The sequence below is a fragment of the Manis pentadactyla genome, chromosome 4, assembly GCF_030020395.1.
Source record: "Manis pentadactyla isolate mManPen7 chromosome 4, mManPen7.hap1, whole genome shotgun sequence".
NCBI lineage: Eukaryota > Metazoa > Chordata > Mammalia > Pholidota > Manidae > Manis > Manis pentadactyla.
Genome location: NC_080022.1, coordinates 95,057,259 through 95,077,487, shown reverse-complemented (window position 1 = coordinate 95,077,487; position 20,229 = coordinate 95,057,259). Strand labels below are relative to the sequence as shown.

The 20,229-nt window shown below is 35.5% G+C and overlaps 2 protein-coding genes across 7 annotated transcripts in view; one reads left to right on the top strand and one right to left on the bottom strand.

Annotated features, from left to right (window-relative positions):
- TSHB (thyroid stimulating hormone subunit beta) overlaps positions 1-13,315 on the top strand; it is a 42,176-nt gene extending 28,861 nt beyond the window's left edge. The window contains exons 1-3 of one of the 2 annotated variants that reach the window (XM_057500506.1): positions 20-4,059; positions 7,732-7,894; positions 8,336-13,315. In XM_057500506.1, coding sequence (XP_057356489.1) covers positions 4,001-4,059; positions 7,732-7,894; positions 8,336-8,599 — 486 coding nt within the window. In that variant the 5' untranslated portion in view covers positions 20-4,000 and the 3' untranslated portion in view covers positions 8,600-13,315. Of the gene's footprint in view, positions 1-19; positions 4,060-7,731; positions 7,895-8,335 lie in introns of those variants that run through there. The other variant, XM_036923352.2, reaches the window with a different exon arrangement.
- A 618-nt stretch (positions 13,316-13,933) lies between these two features.
- The window catches only part of TSPAN2 (tetraspanin 2), a 47,532-nt gene continuing 41,236 nt past the window's right edge, over positions 13,934-20,229 (bottom strand). For all 5 annotated transcript variants that reach the window (XM_036923346.2, XM_057500505.1, XM_036923347.2 and 2 more), the window contains 2 exons: positions 17,338-17,421; positions 13,934-14,788 (listed from right to left, as the gene is read on the bottom strand). In XM_036923346.2, the coding sequence (XP_036779241.1) occupies positions 14,723-14,788; positions 17,338-17,421 (150 nt within the window). In that variant the 3' untranslated portion in view covers positions 13,934-14,722. The remainder of the gene's footprint in view (positions 14,789-17,337; positions 17,422-20,229) is intronic.

Sequence of the window (20,229 nt, the reverse complement as noted above, 5' to 3'; positions counted from 1 at the left end):
ATTTTCCAGCTTTTCTCCTATTATTGATTTCTAGTTTCATACCACTGTGTATAGAAAAGAGGCTTGATATTGTTTTCTTAAATTAGTTAACTGTTTTGTGCCCTAACATATTTATCCTGGAGAATGTTTCCCTTGTGCTTGAGAAGAAAGTGTATTCGGCTGCCATTGGATGTAGTGCTGTGTGTGTCTGTGAGGTCTGTTTGATCCAAAGTATAGTTCAAGTCCATTATTTCTGTATTGATTTTGGTCTGGATGATCTATTGTTTAGAGTGGGGATATTTAAGTCCTCTATTATTATTGCATTGCTGTTTATTTCTACTTTCAGAAATGTGAATTATTGTTTAATGTACTTAAGTTCCCTGATATTGGATGCATATATATTTGTAATTGTTACATCCTCTTGATGAGTTGATTTGTCATTATATAAAGACCTTCTTTGTCTCTTAATACAGTTTTATACTTAAAGTATATTTTGTTTGATATGAGCATACAATTATTTCTGCTCTCTTTTGGTTTCCATTTGTGTGGAATATCTTTTTCCATCACTTCATGTTTAGCTTATGAATGTCCTTGGAGCTTAAGTGAGTCTCTTGTAGGCAGCATATCATTGAGTCTTTTTTTTTCCAGTTACTCAACTGGAGAATTTAAATCATTTACATTTAAAGTAATTATTGGGTACATAAGGACTTACTATTACAGTTTTGTTGTTTTCTGATTTTTTGTAGTTTTTTTCTTTCTGTCTTTGTGAATTGATTATTTTTAAATTGTGGTATATTTTCTTTTCTATTTATCACTTGCATATCTATTATAGGTTTCTTTTTGTGATTACATGAGATTTATATAAAACACCTCATATTTATAAGAGTCTATTTTAAGCTGATAACAACTTTACTTCATTTGCATAAAAAGTTCCACACATTTACTTGCACCCCCATTTTACATTTTTGGTGTCCCAATTTACATCTTTTTATATTGTGTATCCAGTAACTATGGTTATTTTCAACATTTCTGTCTTTTAACTTACACACTATGATTTACATATTCTTTAGCTCCTGAATTTGTTTGATTCTCTTTTATGATTTCTATCCCTTTGTTGAACTTCTTGCTTTTTTATTGTTTCCTTGAGTTCATTGAGTTGTCTATGTTTCCTAGAATCTTGTTGAGCTTCTTGAAAATAATTATTTTGAGTTCTTTTTCAGGTATTTATGTGGGGCCAGCTACTGAAAAATTATTGTGTTCCCTGTGTGTCATGTTTTGATGTCCTTTGTCTACTAATTTTATTATCTGTATCATTTCTGAATCAGTTTCAATTGATTAAACTAATTTCTCTTCATTATGAATTGTGTTTTCCTGCTTCTTTAAATATCTAGTAATTTTTTATTGAATGCCACATACTGTAGATTATACTTTGTTGGTATCAGATATTGTTGTATATCTACAAATATTTTTCAGCTTTGTTCTTTGACTCAATTATATTATTTGCAAACAGTTAATCCTTTTGGGTCTTATTTTAACCTTTGTTAGGTCTCATTTTTCCTCACAATTGAGGCAAAACCCTTCGAAGTATACTACTTGATTTTCAGTGAATTAGGAGACTTTCCATGGTTGCTGTTTGAGACAAGCACTATGTCAATCCTTGTGTGAGTGCCAGGACTATTCTCTTCAATCCTTTCAGGTTATTTATTTCCCCATCCTCATCTAGTTTCCTCACATGCATGAGGTTATCTATTTTCAGCTGAATACTCAGATCCTCTACAAATTTCCAGAATTCTCTCTCTGTGCAGTTCTCTCCTCACCAATACTCTACCCTGTGAATTCCAGATGCCGTGGGCTCCATGGATTCCCAGGACTATCTCCTTAATCTGGGGACACTTTTGGCTTCTGCCTTGATACTCTCCCTGTACCATTGGCCAAAAGCTTTTTCCAGTAAGCTGAAGTTCCATTGTTTGTTTCCTATCTTTCTGGGGTCATTTTACTTTTTTGCCTAATATCCAATGTGTATGAAACAATTGTTTCATATATTTTGTTTGGTTTATAGTTATTTTAGGTGGGAGAGTAAATCCAGGTTAGAAGTGAAAGTTCAAATGCCTGGATTCTTTTAACAATATGAGATCATATACATGAGAGCCCCTTTGAAAAGAAAATCATTACCTAAATGTGTGAAAAATTTTATAGTTCTATTAATAGGCAAGATGTATATCAGTTACCTATTATGTATACATATATTTCCCAGGAATATGTGTATAAATCTGCTAGGAAACTGAGTTTCTGAATCAACAGAGGCACTCTTTCCATTTGGAACAAATATCTAACATTCCCACAGTTACTGTACTCTTGTCTTAACATCTTGCCCATATTCATCTGAGACTGTTTGGTATCCTCATTTCCATTTTTCCTGTTTTCAGAATTCTTTTCTTACTACATAGTAGGGCAAATTTCCAAGATGTGAAGGCCCCAGGTATGGCTATTCCTTGTATATATCCCAGATTCTGTCTTGACCTCTCCGTCCCCCCTCCAGGGAGGCTCTCTGTACCAGATCTCACTTTTTTCACTAACTTTCATTAACAATAAAGACTAAGATAAATGAAACTAATGGGATATGCAATAATCTATAATAATATTTATGATTTATTCAGCATCTACCATATGCCAGATGTTCTGTATATTTTCTTTAATTCTCTTAAAACTACTATGAGGAAGAACTTAGGGAATCAGAGAAGGCTTTGCAGAAGGAATGCTTTCTCAGTTATTATGAAGGATGAATAGGAGTTAGGTGATAGGAGGCATGGAGTAGATCAGGTAGATGTTCCAGACAGAAGGAACGGAATAAGATAGAACTTGGAGGCGAGAAAGCATGTGACTAGTTTGAGGAACACAGTTCAGTTTGGCTGAAAAACAGAAAGTGGAGAAAGAATGAGGAAGATCAGGGGAAGGTGAGAGATGATAAGAGATGAAACTAGAGAGAGAAAAATAGACTGATGGACTTGTAAATGATATTTTTTCTGAGAGCAATGGAAAATTCTCATTGAACTTTTGGCATATTACCTTTCTTATAGTGAGACAAGTGGATTGAAAGGGGTAAAACTGTTATAGCTATTGAGATGGAGAAAAATATATGTTGGTTCCAAAAATTCAATAATTATTTATGCACTCGCTCAGTCATTTATATTCAACAAATAAAATGACTGCCTACTATTAACTGGGCACTGTGACTAAATATTAAATAAATGTTGAATTATTATAACTTAGCTATCATTTATTGAGCACTTATTATATGCTAGACACTGTGTTAAGTGCTTTGCATAAGCACTGATATTACCTTTAAGTAGGTGAAGAAACTGAAGTAAAGAGAGCTCAATTATACTAATGTCATATAGCTGGTAAATAGCAGAGCTAGGATTTGATCTCAGTCAGTCTGACATCCTGCCAGATTTGGCTCTTTACTTAAATTACTGTTTCACACATGTAAATTTTATTATTTTTTTAAATCCAAAGAAAAAGGAATAAAATATTTTGAACTAATTAAATATTTTAAAGTTTTAATCAGTAACATATATGCCAACTGCCCCGGATTTCCATAAAGAAGTTGTCTTTGCTTTGTAGATGAGCATTAATTTTCTATGTCTCTAAATGAGCATGTAGGTAGAATTTGGGATATTGAAGCCCCAAATAAATTTTCATTCCTAACATTTATTTAGATGGTGTTAAGGGGTATTTTCATTTCACCTTCTATGTATATCCTTTATTAACATTAATAAATATTAATAATGGATATATATTTAAAAGGATACTTTTGTTTTGAAATAGGGGAGAGGAAAATTTATGCTGCAATAATACCAGAGTTTCCAGAGGAAGATGTTTTGAAATTGTTTGTCTAAACACATTTTATTTGGGGTTCAGTATGAATTTTCAATAGATGTTTTCTAGATAAGAAGGCAGTAATTCAAATGCAATTATATAAACAAGAAGATCAGAGAGGAATTACCCTGAAGGATATAAAATGAACCAAGAGCTTTTAGTTTGGGTCATTACACCATCAGCTCACCAATGCAAAGTAAGGTAGGTGTCAACACCTAAAGCTTTGTGAAATGAAATGTTATTTTGTTTTTCAAAAATTTTCACCATTTTATCCTTTATTTAAAGATGGCAAATGCTGAGTAATAGTTTGCTTCAATTGGCTCTCAAAATTCTAATTATTGCTTCAAAATTGTTCAGTGGTAAGTAAAGGTGAGTGAGCTACATACATAAGAAAAAATTCCATTGACTTAAAGGAACAGCTGGTCAATTCCCTAATGAAGGCTGATTGGTATGAAGGCTTTCTCTTCCTATTTACATTTTGATTAAAATCCTTTATCAGTTGAGTAATCTGTGTATTAAATCCTGTCAGTTACTAATGGTTATCTTTGCTGATAATATACTTCTGGGAAAACTTGCAGTAAATTCATTTTTGAGTACCTGCAGGGGTAATTACTCTGTATAATTTTAATTATTTAATATCTACTCCCTCTTGGATAGGGTCCAACTCACACATGCCTTATAGTATATTTTGCTCTTTAGAAAAATATATTGTTTTTGTGAAGTTCCTGGATAGTTCATAGGGTAAGCAATTGATTCTTTTCATAGTGCAGTAAGGGATTTGGAGAGAAAAGGTTGGCAAAGGAATTAGCAGAGCAGATAGACATATGTTCATTATTAATGCTGGTAGTGAAAGCAAAAAAAGAAAAGGTAGAGTAAGGGGCAAAGGAAAGAATGTATCTTGGAATAAGAAAAACTGTTGAAAGTATAGACACAGATCACAGATGGTTATGTCACTGAAAAAGGTGCTCATTATTAAGGATCTGAAACCATGCCCTCTGTGTTTAGGTGCTCAGTAAATCATTTATGATGATTTTAAAGAGGAAACTAAGTTTCAGAGATGAGAATCTAGGAGAATAAAGGAGAAACTGTGGCAGATCACATTGGGAGTTATTAACACTGATTTAGATAGTGTTATATAGTTACATAGTCTTTCTTCTGTAGCATTCCAAGTGTGCCCCACATGTATTGTTTTATTCTTTTTATGATTTTAGAAGGCAGCACATAGAAAAAGGCAGAAAGATATTAAATTACTCAGTTACACATAATTGTAATGAAATCTGGAAGCAGAATTCTAGATTCTGACACTAAGTTGTCACATAGAATCACAGTCTATTCATGCTGAAAAGAACTTCTGTATCATTTTCTGTTTCTAAGCCTTACTTTTATAGATGAGGAAATTGAGGCCCAGAAAGATTCTATGTGTGATGTTTACTATTGGCAATAAAGGAGAAAAACAATTCTTAACTTTCTTTACATCCACACAGTTATACAGATTTTAATGCTGATAATTTAGTACTTTCCCTTTTTCCTTTTGTTAAGAGTTTTGTAAGAGGAACTTCAAAAAACATAATGTCCAAAATGAATATGACAACAATGGGTAAAAGTTCCAAAACTGTTTCATCTTACAATTTATAAAAAGGTCAGTCATACTTGTCTGTTTCACAGATGGAAAAATAAGGCCCAGGTAGATTAAATATTTTAATTAATTTCTCATAGATCCATGGGAGATACTGAAATAAAATTCTGTTCCTTAACTCCAGGACCTATGTTCTCACCACTAGGTCACCACACAAATATTGCATGTAGAAACACAGAGCTAAAAGTTAAAATATGTGAAGTTAATTATTTCCTATGGAAAAGCTTAGTAGCTGGCTAGCTAGAAAGGCAAGAACCATATGATCATGACAGGTGAGTATTTTTTTTTATCATTTATTAAGTGGATACTTTTAAGACCCTACAAAGGATCCTCTAATTCTGTGGCTCTGAAATAATGGAACCAACTTTGTATCATAGAGGGATCTCATGTATTTGTGTAGCACCTGAGTAAACAAGACTCAAATAGTGAGGAATTACATTTTTGCTCCCTAATTGAAATACCAAAAAAACCTCCAAGGAATACTTGAACATGAAACATTTTATGTAAGAGTTTATCAGAAAACCATTCTTAGTGGGTTATTTCAGTTCCTTGCTATATGGGAGAAATAATTGATAATTGTGGGTTTCACAGTCATAATTTGGACTCTTTCAGACAACTTAGAACAATATGTTTTATTTAATACTGTTCATATTTATCTCCTCCACTAGACTGTCAGCCTTTGAGAAAAGTGACCATAGCTTATCCATTTTGCATCTTGTGCCTGATTCAAATGCTCAGTATATGTTTATCTAATTTATCTGCAATTATTCCAGGAATAGGAGACTGGTTGGAATGACCAAGAATCTCTGGAAGTTCACATCTAAAATAAATCCCTGGTAGTTTGTTGAATGTGGTTTTCAGTTTTCTTGCAAGTTGATGAGGACAAAAATCTGGTTAACTGAGGCAGAGTCTAAGACATTTCAGTTTATAGAGGTTTTAGTGTAGGTAGCTTAAAGATGTTATTAGGATGTAATTGACAGATTGAGATCTTGATATATTTTTGATGGTTATATAATAAGCAAACAAGTTTGTGCTAAAAGATAACAATACTACTTTTAGTAGTGTGTTTTCTTTTCCGACAGTGGTACTTGAAAAGGAAAAAAATCCAGATATACCTATCTAACTGTACAATATTTGTTAAGGTGAAAAAATCTTAATCTTTGAAGTGATCAACTTCTATTCAAAAGTCTGAAATTTGATCACCCTCTCAGTTGAAATAATTATAACATTGTCTAGCTCATTACAATGTCCAATTGATACTGAACAAACTCTCCATCATACAGACTCTATAGAAATACATATTTTACTTCTGTCTGAGACACAGTGGACTTCCATGCAACCAAAATTTATTTTACTTTCCTGGCTAAGCTACAATGGATCTGTTCTTGATTGTATTACTTGCATTGTGTCAACCTATATTTTTTTTGTCTCCTTAGTCTTTTTAAGATGAGTTCCATACATTATCTGAGTAAAATAATTTTTTTTATTTGTCTAATTCTAGATCTTTCAACCTTAAAGGAATATTCAAAGGATTGAGAGGGTGGGTTTCTAGATTTCCAGGTTAGCCCCCTAACACCAGTGGTAAATTTAGTTGACCTCTTCTGTATTTTCTCTAGTTCCACCTTGTTTTCCTTGACAGGCAATGGGTAGAATTATATTCAAGATTTATTTGCATTGAGATGGTACTGAAGTTTGATTATTCATTTTCTTTGTTTGCCTTTTCTGATTATGACCATCTTGTTGGCCTTTTAAGCTATTGTACCAAAGTTTTTAGAAAGCTAGTTTTGGGGAAACTGTTACTGAGGCCTGTTAACTGATTTCTCATAATCATAGAGAAAGGTGTTTGGATTGTTTCCATTTAATGAATTGTTTAAAATTTGGTTGACATATGTGTCTCTGCCACTTTTCTGTTGTGGTATTTCAGGCTTGCCATTTTACTGCCCAGTGGAGATAAGTTGCATTTGTAAGCAGGACCTTCACTATGTGAGCTCTTACATTAGGAAGTATGTGGATCATGGCCACATATAAGTGCATAAAGAAAGTTTTTAAGAGTACTATGTAAAAACATCTAATATACGGCTAAGGACAAAGTAGGCATTCAATAAATATATATAGTTATACACACATATATGTATGTATGTATGTTTATATTATATTTTTTAGCTCTTTCCAAATGTCTTTTCTTAATGTCATAAAGGATACATGTAACAGATTCTTTAATATTATCTTTGATTTAGCATGACTGCTATCTACCTGATGTCCATGCTTTTTGGCCTTGCATGTGGGCAAGCAATGTCTTTTTGTATTCCAACTGAATATACGATGCATGTTGAAAGGAAAGAATGTGCTTATTGCCTAACCATCAACACCACCATCTGTGCTGGATATTGTATGACACGGGTATGTTGTTAATCTCACTTCCTTTAGTAGTAAATTAGGGAAACCTAGACTTGGTTCATTTCTTTCTAGAAAGGAAATTAGATAAATCACTTCATTTCCCAAATTTAATGATTATTGGCTTCTTAGGGGTACAGTGAATAGGTTGCAATATTATGTGGATCTGCTTAACACAGTGGATACAGATAATTTTATAATTTTATTTCCAAAAATTATTGAAACTCTATCCTATTTTCATGATCAAGAATAAAAGGGGGGTACTGTCTCTTTTGTCTTGATGTGATTTAGTGTGGATATGTTGAGTTGGTGTTGGTGAATGGGGCTAAGGAATCCTCCAGTGCTATTTGTGATGAAGAATATAAATGAATTAATTTGTATGTTTCCATTACCTATATGTTTGTAAGGTCCTGTCACATTAAGCTCCTTTTTTTGTTCTTTCCTCAGGATATCAATGGCAAGCTGTTTCTTCCCAAATACGCTCTGTCCCAGGATGTTTGTACATATAGAGACTTCATGTACAAGACTGTAGAAATACCAGGATGCCCACCTCATGTTCCTCCTTATTTCTCCTACCCTGTAGCTGTAAGCTGTAAGTGTGGCAAATGCAATACTGACTATAGTGACTGCATACATGAGGCCATCAAGACAAACTATTGTATCAAACCTCAGAATTCCTATGTGGTAGGATTTTCTCTCCAACTTCAATAACAATGTAATTTGCAATTCAGTTAAATGTGTTTACCTGGAATAAAACTAATAAAATATCAATATATTTCACAATATCTTGTGTGCATTTTGAGTATGATTTCATCCAAACCCATATCAGTACAGGCATAAGAGCTTTAGAAGAAAAGGCGAGAAAAGCCTTTTGAGCTCTTATGTTTTCCACATGAAAGGGCAGAGTGCAAGTAAAATGGAGAATATGGACATGAAATACTAACGAAAGCTAGCCTTGAGTAAGCTCTCTTAACAGAGGACCATGACGTTTGTCTTGACATAGAAAATAAATGTGGGAATGTTACAGAGCCAAAAGGGAAGAGTAAGGTGATCAGAAGCTGAAGAAGCATATGGCATCAGGGTATTATAGATACCTACCTTCAAAAGGCTAGAAGCAGGACCGTAGTGGAGGCAGAAATTAAAGAGTATGTGAAATCTGCCATAGAGTAGTTTATTCCAGCCATTCAAATGTACAGGATAAAACTTCACCAAAACTCAGTAAATAGTATAGTCTATTCTAATAATCTTTCCCTTTAATTACTCTGATGGGCCAACTGACTTAGGAAAGTTATACCCCAAAAGCCTAGAAAAGAGGCCATGATCATTTTACATGCAGAACTCTAAATCCTTTGTAGTCTTTCAAGTAATAGGAGACATTTCCCAACATTTGTACAAAAAGCAACTTGTGCTCTTTTGGCTTTTGATGTCATGAAAATCTAGTATGGTTATGATTTTAGGGACGGGGGAGAGTGCTAAGGGGTTTAATAGCACAGAATCATCCTAAATTCTAATCTAAAACTTCACCAATATTGAGATATTGTTTTCCAGTAAATGTGCTTGATTAGTTGATGTTTGTTTTTCTTTTCCTTCCTTAGGCACTCTTTCAAGAGTTTGATTTCAACAGATGTGGGAAGTGAGACAGATCTAGTGCTCTGCAGATTTGACCTAAAAAAGACAATTTATCCTGAATTTATCCATTTATTTCCAACCAAACTGCTACCATCAGGATATAAATCAGTTATATCCAAATGGATTGCCTTCAGAAGGAGGAAATAAGTCATCTCTGATGTATCTCCTCTAGGGTTCTGTGGCACGTGATGGTACAGGACCGTGACTTCCATGTCCAGGCCCAGCCTCCTCTCTGCAGGTTGCGGAAGCCAATTTAAGTAATGCTTTCTGAGCTGGACTATTTATAAGGGGCCTTCCTAAACAGGTCAGCAGGGCCTGTTGGTTTTGCTGTATTCCACAGTCACTGTTGCTTCAGCTGAGCATCCTGTCAATGCTTATATGCTGACAGTATACGGGGGAAGGTGAGGCATAGAGGGAGTGTACCAAGACCATGGGGCGAGAATAGTTATACATTTATATAAAAAGTCAGGAAACCACATTTTCCTTACCTTAAAATCTGAAGTTCGTATTAGCATAGTCTCCAAATATTAATCTGGGGCTTTGGGTTCACATATCACTTGGTAACATGGACCCTAAAGCTGCAGGTTTATAACACCCCCTATAGAAGCTGTATATCAAATATACATTTTTGAGTAATGAGTAAAAAGTCTGTTGTGCAGACCTAACTGGCATTAATCACATATCCCTTTCATGGAATCTGAAACATATTTTCCAAGGACTTGAATTTTGAAAAGGCTGAGAGGTTTAGGGAGGCCCCTTATAAATAGTCCAGCTCAGAAAGCATTACTTAAATTGGCTTCCGCAACCTGCAGAGAGGAGGCTGGGCCTGGACATGGAAGTCACGGTCCTGTACCATCACGTGCCACAGAACCCTAGAAGAGATACATCAGAGATGACTTATTTCCTCCTTCTGAAGGCAATCCATTTGGAATATATACATAAATTATATTAAACTATTCTTGAAGGTGGAGTTGTCCAAGACAAAGAGTCCTTAGGAGAGAGCTTAGTGATTAGGTTATTAGAGCATAACCAAATATTTGCCTCAACTGGATCCAGAAACTTGGGTATATGGAAATGCTGTTTGGAGGGTATCAGTGTTCTTGAGGTTTATTTCTCTAAGAGAAGGAGAATGAACAGAGAACTTAAAAAAAGGAAAGTGTTTGTGTAATAAGAGTAAGATAGAAACTTTGGAACATCTTCCATAGTGGTCTTAAATTCAACCTTAAGTTTCAAGGAGTCAGTTCTTGGCAGAGGAAGTTTGAGACTCAGTGCTTTAAAAAAAAGTCCCTCTTGTTCCTTATTTGACTATGAAATAGTCTGCCAGTTCTTTTGTAACTAAATGGATTTGTGATCAGTGCAGCCGCAATCTCTGCTTCTCTAATGGCCAGACCCTTTAGGAGTAAGAAAAGAAATAAAAGGCATCCAAATTGGAAAGGAAAAAGTAAAACTTGCTATTTGAAGACAACATGATACTATATATTCCACCCAAAGACTCCACCAAAAGCTCTTAGAGTAAAATAATTCAGTAAAATTGCAGTATACAAAAATCAATATACAGAAATTTGTTGCATTTCTATACACATATAACAAACAGTCAGAAAGAGAAATTAAGAAAACCCTCCCATTTACCACTGCACCAAAGGAAATACCTAGGAATAAATTTAACAAAGAAATGAAAGACTTACACACTGAAAACTATAAGACATTGATGAAAGAAACTGAAAAAGACACAAATAAATGGAGGGATATTCCATGCTTATGGATTGGAAGAATTAATACTATTAAAATGTCCATACTATCCCAATCTACAGATTTAATGCAATCCCTATCAAAGTTCCAATAGCATTTGCACAGAACTAGAACAAACAATTCTAAAATTTGTGTGGAACCACAAAGACCCTGAATAGCCAAAGCAATATTGAAAATAAAAGAACAGAGGTGGAAGCATCACACTTACTCATATCAAACTGTATTATAAACCTATAGTAATCAAAACAGTATGGTGCTGGCAAAAAAGCAGACACAGATCAATGGAACAGAGTAGAAAGACCAAGAATAAACCTACACTTATGGTCAATTAGTATAAGACAAAGGAGGCAAGTATATATAATGGGAAAAAGACAGTCTCTCCAGTAAATGGTGTCAAGTCAAAGAATGAAACTTGGCCACTTTCTTACACCATCTACAAAAATAAACTTAAAATGGATTAAAGACTTGAATGTAAGACCTGAAACCATAAAACTCTTAATGAAAACATAAACATTCAGTTCATTGATAATGGTCTTGGCAATGACTTTTTGGATTTGACACCAAAAACAAAGACAACAAAAGCAAAAATAGACAAGTAGGACTACATCAAACCAGAAAGCTTCTGTACAGCAAAGGAAACCATCAACAAAATGAAAAGGCAACCTGCTGAATGGGTGAAAATATTTGCAAATCATCTATCTGATAAGGGGTCAATCCCCAATCCCCAAAATATAAAGAATTTATAAAACTCAATAGCAAAAGACCAAACAATCTGATTAAAAAATGGGCAGAGAATCTAAACAGACATTTCTCTAAAGAAGATATACTGAAAAGATTACTAATCATAAGGGGAATAAAAGCAATTCACAATGAGACATCACCCCACACCTTTCAGACTGGTTATTATCAAAAAGACAAAAAAATAACAAGTGTTGGTGAAGATATGGAGAAAAGGGAATCCTCATACACTGTTGGTGGGAATGTAAATTGGTGCAGCCACTATGAAAAACAATATGGAGGTTTCTCAAAAAATTAAATACAGAACTATCATATCATCCAGCAATTTCACTCCTGGGTATTTATCTGAAGAAAATGAAACACCAATTTGAAGAGATATATGCATCCCTATGTTGTTCACTGCAGCATTATTTACAATAGCCAACATATGGAAACAACCTAAGTGTCCACCAATGGCTGAATGGTAAAGAAAATATGGTACATATATACAGTGTTCTAGAAAACATTTGAGTCTGATATCAAATTAGTTCAGGTAAACAGACATAACAAAGATTTATATATGTGTGTGTGTGTGTGTGTATACATATACATATATACATACATTTAAGTTATATATACATATATTCAAGATATATACAAATATACCCTCACTTAGAGGTGGAATTCTCTAATTATACTCAGCACAAATTTTGGAAAATATTTACTCTCCAAAGGTGCACATTAATCATATATGGAACAGATCTCTAGTCTTCCAGTTTTAACTATGGTAGTCTTCTTTAAGGTTGTTAATTCAGATATGGAATGAAAACTCACTTTTGTTGCATCAGAGATGAGTCTGAGCTAGAGGAAACCTCAGTAAGCACTTGGGCTGGTTTCCTGTCTTCAGGCAGATAGATGAACGAAAGCCACTGAGCGAGATGGACTGTTTGTTCTTTGCTTAAAAGGTTTTATTTCCAAACTACCAGGGTACATGGGGTACTATTTCATGAAGTGACTTTCTTAAAATAATCTTTCATTAGCTAAAGATGCAGTAAAGTTGCTGTGTAAAATTAAATTTTTAGCTTATTTCCAATCTAGCTTTTTTTTTTTTAAAAAGAAAAGCTCTCTCCAAAGCCAGCTGAAGCAAGTAGGGCAGAAGGAGAACTGTGGCTCTGTGCAGGAGTGAGACTGTTTCAAATGGGTAAGTCTTTTCAGCGAAATGTTTTGTAAGACTTCCTGGGGAGTGCACACTTTCCTTCAATGCACACCCAAAGACTTGTGTTCTTAGCTGTGTACAAACTCACTCGGGGTTTCCAGAGCCCACCATACTTTTGTTTTTGTGTGGCCTTCTAAAATGTAATGAAAAAAGAAAACCATGACCTACTAAATGTACCAAGTTGTTAAAAATTGACAAATATGTCAATTTAGATCCTGAATTTGGGTTTACATACCTAAAATGAAACATCAAGACCATAAAAGAACATGATTTTATTTTTTATGGGGAATCTGCAAGAATGAACATATTTCTGTTGTATGTAAGTATTTTTGTTTCTTTAGCTTGTTTTTGTTTTGTGCTCATAACTAAGAGAAGATGCTTTCCTGTGTATACTTTATTTTGGTCAAGAATGCTCATGAATTATGAAGGAATTTGTTTTATTTAAGTGCTGAAAACTGAAGCTCTTAATCTATGAAGACGAATGCTCTAGGTGCATAAATAAGAAAAATATAAAAAATTAGGAAAATATGTAAACTCAAGTTATGAGGTATTTCAAAGATACAGTGCCAGTAATTTGAAACTGCCAGATCTCTTGTTTTAGTCTTTCTATCATTATATTTTTGGAGAAACCCAAAATTTCAGATAAAATTCAGAAAAGTTTCAGATAAAAGCCCTTTTGTGGATGTGAGGGTTGCAGTAGTTCAGAGCAGAGTCATAAAAGGAAAGCAATAAAGCAATATTTAAATGTCTTTATATAAGAACAAAAATATTTCCTTAAATTTGCTTAAAGTTTTTTTTTTAAGTCCTAAAAACATTCACTCTTATAGGGCATGATTGTCTGAGCACTCTTTCCAGAGAGAGGTTTTTTGCTTTTAAATACTAGGAAACTATGACTTGTTCAAATTAGATTTTCCATGCTATATTTAGTTTTACAGATGTGTTTAGTTCTAAAACTGTGGTTTTCTGTATTCTGGAGAGAGTATGTATACAAAAATACTCCCAGGAAATCCTTACACCCCACTCAGACGCAGTCCATTTTAACACTGCACCATGATCTCTCAATTCCTGTAGCTTATTGCTTTTGCGAACTAAAAATCCCTGAATCCTCTGTATCTAACTTTCTATGGCTAGAGTCTGAGAAACTGACCCATTATCACTTTTTCTGAATAGACAAGTTTTTAAAGTTTATCAAAGGTTTTGGATCTTTTTTTGAGATTTAAATAAACTGTTCCTCTGACATAACAAGAATCAGAAATTTCCAGCAAGTAGATTTCATTATGTATAATGCATATACCAGAAACACACAGATCACACATGAATATGTTCTCAGTCAACATACGTAGGTATTCACTCAAGCAGTAAACCAGTGCTGAGCCAAACACACATACATGTGCAAATGTACAATTAACAGCAAATTATTTTAGATCCTCCTAATGTTCTTTGAATATTAAAAATGAGCCAGGAGACAGCTCCTGAGATATCTGTATGAAAGCTCTAGACTGTAATTTCCATGTAGAAGCAGCTTACATCACATCTCGTGAGTTTCGTATTGCACAGCAAAGGACCATGCTGAATACCATGCCAAAGACCTGAAACAGAAACAACCAATTGTTAATGACTTTCAAATGACAAATACTGATAGGAAGGTCAGCAAACTGCCTGAGCATCTGACTCAATTTAATAAGTAATTATAACCAATAATTATTGGTTATAAACAACATTTTAATATATGCTACTTAATTATGGCTGTACTGGTTAAAGACTTACTCTGCTTAAAATGCATTCCTATTTTATTAATGCTGAAAAACAAGAAAAGGACTCTATTTCTAGTTCATAGAACAGTTCTTAATAGTTATGAAAGACTAATTACTACTGGTTTTAGAATTTTATATATCAGGTTAAACCTAGATCTATTTTACATATTATTTACTTTGAAAAATAAATTAATAACCACTAGTTGTTTAAATACACTTGTGGTCGAGTAGTTTTCTATTGTTGGAAAAGCTTTGAATTTTTGCAACACTGACAACATATTAAAAAGCAGAGCATCTGCTAATTCCAGGTCCATTTTTAAGTACAAATGATGCTTCACTATTTAAATCAATAGTTTTACCAAAGCACATATTGAGGTGTTTGAGCTATGGTATTACTGATGCCTTCTACCTCTTGAATACTCTGAGAAGCCAAATACTTGGCAAAATCAATAGCCACTTATATCGTTTGAATAGGAGGATGCCAAAAGATCCTTTTTGTCCTCAATCTTCTCCCCTACAATTCTGCAGCCTGTGGAATACAATCTGTGGGTGAAAAGTTTATAAACTACTGTCAATGTTTGTTTAAAGAAATTGGTACTACAACTCTCTGGTTCTCTCCTCAATGACATCTTATATCAGACTAGGATCTGTAAGTGCTAAATTGAAAAAGGAGTGTATAATCAGTTATTTTGGAAGGGAAGGAATAGATTTAGATAAGGGAAGAGCCAGAAGCAAGCTCCAAGCTTCTGGCTGACAGAACTCAGTACCAGTGTGTGGCAGGGGAGACACCTAATGGACATATAGTTAACTGATTACATGATTACACTGTATGCAACTTTTACCTTAAGAAGAAAATAATGAAAAGAAGTAACTCTAGGGTGCTGATTAAAGATGGCCAACAGAGGGCATTCCCCTTTACCATGATTGTAAGGTTGGATGCCACCTCATTCTCTAATTGGATCCCCCCAGAAAGACTTTTTCAGCTTCATCCTGCCATTGTCATGAGGCAGTTGTTAGGAGGGTCCATTTGATACCTGTACTATGCAGAATGTTTTCAATGTGCCTCAGAATTATCCTTGGGAAGCTGCAGAATGGCAGTCAGGCTAGCCCCAGAGCAAGTGGGGAGTGCCTGAGAGATAGATGTCTCTGGTTTGGGAGGTCCTCAGCATAGTATTTCCACCCATTGTCCCACCCCTCTGTGTTCTGAATACAGAAAAGAGGAAGGATGCTTGTGTGTCCCCTGACAACTGCCAGTTCATTGATTTCCCTGTAATTCCCATTGCTCCTGCTTTAGCTTAGGTCATACATTAATGTACACTGAGGGATAAAGGTAATCATTATCTTAGCATTAGCTATTATCATTCAACCTCTGGATAATGGAAATCACCTCTTTACTGGTATACTTGACAACTCTTGCTTCCCTCCACCAACTTTAACCCCACACTGCACCACAGAGAGCCTTTCTAACAACCCTCGGTGGCTCCCCTCTGTCTTAAGAATGAAAGTCCAGCCTCTCAAAAGGGCACAAAGACCTCAATGATGTGGACCCTCACATTCTCTCCTGTGTTATCTCTTGCTACTCCTACCATACCCTTCTGCCCCTATCAATTCTTGAACACTCTTCTTTTTTTCTTTAGAAGTACTGAGCCACTTGCAGGTGCCTGAATGCACTATGTTTTACACTTTTGCACATGCTATTCTCTTTGGCTAGATTCTGGGATTGGGAACACTCAGATTATATAGAGAGCTAGCATTTATTGAGAGCTATGTTCTAAATACTTTATATGTAACAATTCCTAGTAATACATTGTTATATGTTATTCCATTTATTCTCACAATAATCTTATGAGGTTGGTACATTAAAATCCTCATTTAGTAGATGAGGGAATTGAGGGAGAGAGAAATTAAGAAAATTCCCAAGATCCCAGGGCTTTTAAGTAATGCAGTGAGGAGTTGAATCCAGACAGTGTGGTGTCAGAAACTTGCACTATTAGTCACTACACTATACTGCCTCTGCAAATCATAGGTGAGAGAGATTAACCTGATAGATTATTTTCAATCATTAACAGTAAGAAGAGACCCAGAATTGAAAATCACTTGTCAAATTTAAGCTTGGTGGTCTTAAAATGGGAGGCTATTGTGATGATAAACTCAAGGTCATAATTAGGTTAGAGTTGAAATTTTGTGTACTATTTTAGAGAACATATTTTAGCTGTTGAAGTATCTAATGAGCTTTGCTCTTAGATGCTGTCCTGTCAACAAATGTTTTTGTGTTTTATGATAAATCTCTCCTAAGATACTGCCATATCACATTTGAAGAGAAATAAGATGCAAAGTTCAATGCTTCTCAGAAAGCAAAAAAGATAAGTTCTGGAATTTCTCACCGTAAGACCTGCAATTCCAATACCGACAATTCCAATGAGCTGGAGCTTATCACTGATTATAGTCTCAATTTCATCAATGCAATTCTGTGTTGGAAAAAAAGAAGTCAGGAATAACAACTAAAGATAGATGTCCTTTCCTTCTCTATAGATCATTCTGTAAGAGTGAATCCATGTTAGCTTCTGCTCATATTTAAAACCAGTCCTCTTAGACAGCATCAATTATGGTAATCTTAAAGCAAAAACACAGTTTGGGGAAGAATATAAATCCTTTCCTTTTGGTGGAGTTTTCATATTTAGGTCAGTGGCTGCTTCAGAGCCCTGAAACCTGGCTAGAAGAAGCCATTATGGGATCTGAGGCATTTAAAAATTTAGGGCCTTTTTTTTACTTTCAATAAATAAGAAAAAGTAAAATACCCCCCCCCCCCAAATAATAGTCCCTTGCTTTTGTATTATCATTAATAGCTTAAAAGACTTTCTAAAAAGTTGATCCAATTTGCTGTGCAAGATAGGCATTACTGAAAGATGGCAGCATGAGAGGAGAGACAGAGGCTTCCTCCTAAAACTGGATACAACTAGAAAATTTAATTGGTGCAACTAATCCTAAGAGAGCAACAGGAAAGAAGATGGCGTCAGACTGCACACACCTGGAGAAAAGAGCAGACCTCACAGATCGGGGTAACGTACCAGAACTGTGGCTCCGCAGGACCCGAGCCCCTCCCCCACCCCAGCTCACCGGCGGGAGGAAGACAAACAGAGCAGGGAGGGAGTGGAAGGCTTGGAACTGCTGAATACCTAGCTCTGGAGATCTGCGCTGGGAGCACAAACCTACATTTCATGATGCTTTCATGAGACTCGCATGACTACTGGGTTGGAAACTTAATACAGGCAGAGTTCCTGGGATTAATACAGGGGAGACTGGGATTCCAGCCGCTTGTGCAAAGCAGGGATCCATATCCAGCTGCTCTGCGACAAAACCTTATACCTGTGTGCTTGGCCCACTGGCTCAGGCAGTGGAGGCAGGCACAGCAGCCAGGAGGTGGGGAACAGCTCTTTCCTACCCCCAGGTACCAGTACCGCTCCCCTGTGACCCCCAACATTGCTGCAGGGGTTCAGCAGCTCCAGAATAGAGCTTCTGGATACTAGAGGGCACCATAAAACACCAAAGACACCTTTTCCAGAGTAAAATTATTAATACAACTCCCGAGAAAGATTTAAATGATATGGACCTCATAACTCTTCCTGAAAGAGAGTTCAAAATAAAAATCATCAACATTCTAATGGAGGTACAGAAAGACATCCAAGAACTCAGGAATGAATTCAGGTCAGAGATCCAATCGTTGAAGAGCACGATGGAGGGTATTAAAAGCAGGTTGGATACGGTGGAGGAGACAATAAATGAAATAGAAACTAGAGAAGAGGAATACAAAGAAGCTGAGGCACAGAGAGAAAAAAGGATCTCTAAAAATGAAAGAATATTGAGAGAACTGTGTGACCAATCCAAGCAGAACAATATTCGCATTATAGGGATACCAGAAGAAGAAGAGAGAGAGGAAGGGATAGAAAGTGGCTTTGAGGAGGTAGTTGCTGAAAACTTCCCCAGTCTGGGGAAGGACACAGTCTCTCAGGCCATGGAGATCCACAGATCTCCCAACACAAGGGACCCAAGGAAGACAACACCAAGACACATAGTAATTAAAATGGGAAAGATCAAGGATAAGGACAGACTGTTAAAAGCAGCCAGAGACAGAAATAAGATCACATACAACGGAAAGCCCATCAGGCTAACTTCAGACTTCTCAGCAGAAACCTTACAGGCCAGAAGGGAGTGGCATGATGTATTAAATGCCATGAAGCAGAAGGGCCTGGAACCAAGATTACTTTATCTGGTGAGATTATCATTTAAATTTGAAGGAGGGATTAAACAATTTCCAGATGAGCAAAAGCTGAGAGAATTTACCTCCCACAAACCATCTCTGCAGTCTATTTTGGAGGGACTGCTATAGATGGAAGTGTTCCTATGGTTGCACAGCTGTCACCAGAGGTAGTAAAACCATGGTAGGGAGGGTGGAGCAGCTGATTGTGAGGCAAATGCAAAATTAAATTGACTATCCCCAAAGTCAATCAAGGGATAGACAAAAAGTACAGAATTTGATACCTAATATATAAAGAATGAAGGAGGAAGAAAAAGGAGGAGAAATAGAAAAGAACCTTTAGATTGTGTTTGTAACAGCACACTAAGTGAGTTAAGTTAGACTCTTAGATAGTAAGGAAAGTAACCTGGAACCTTTGGTAACCACGAATCTAAAGCCTGAAATGGCAATAAGTACATACCTATCGATAATCACCCCAAATGTAAATGGACTGAATGCATCAATCAAAAGACAAAGAGTCATTGAATGGATAAAAAAACAAGACCCATCTATATGCTGCTTACAAGAGACTCACCTCAAACCCAAAGACATGCACAGATTAAAAATCAAGGGATGGAAAAAGATATTTCATGCAAACAATAGGGAGAAAAAAGCAGGTGTTGCAGTACTCGTATGAGACAAAATAGACTTCAAAACAAAGAAAGTAACAAGAGATAATGAAGGACATTACATAATGATAAACAGCTCAGTCCAACAAGAGGATATAACCATTATAAATATCTATGTACCCAATACAGGAGCACCAGCATATGTGAAACAAATACTAACAGAACTAAAGGAGGAAATAGAATGCAATGCATTCATTTTAGGAGACTTCAACACACCATTCACTCCAAAGGACAGATCCACCAGACAGAAAATAAGTAAGGACACAGAGTCACTGAACAACACACTAGAACAGATAGACCTAATAGACATCTATAGAACTCTACACCCAAAAGCAACAGGATACACATTCTTC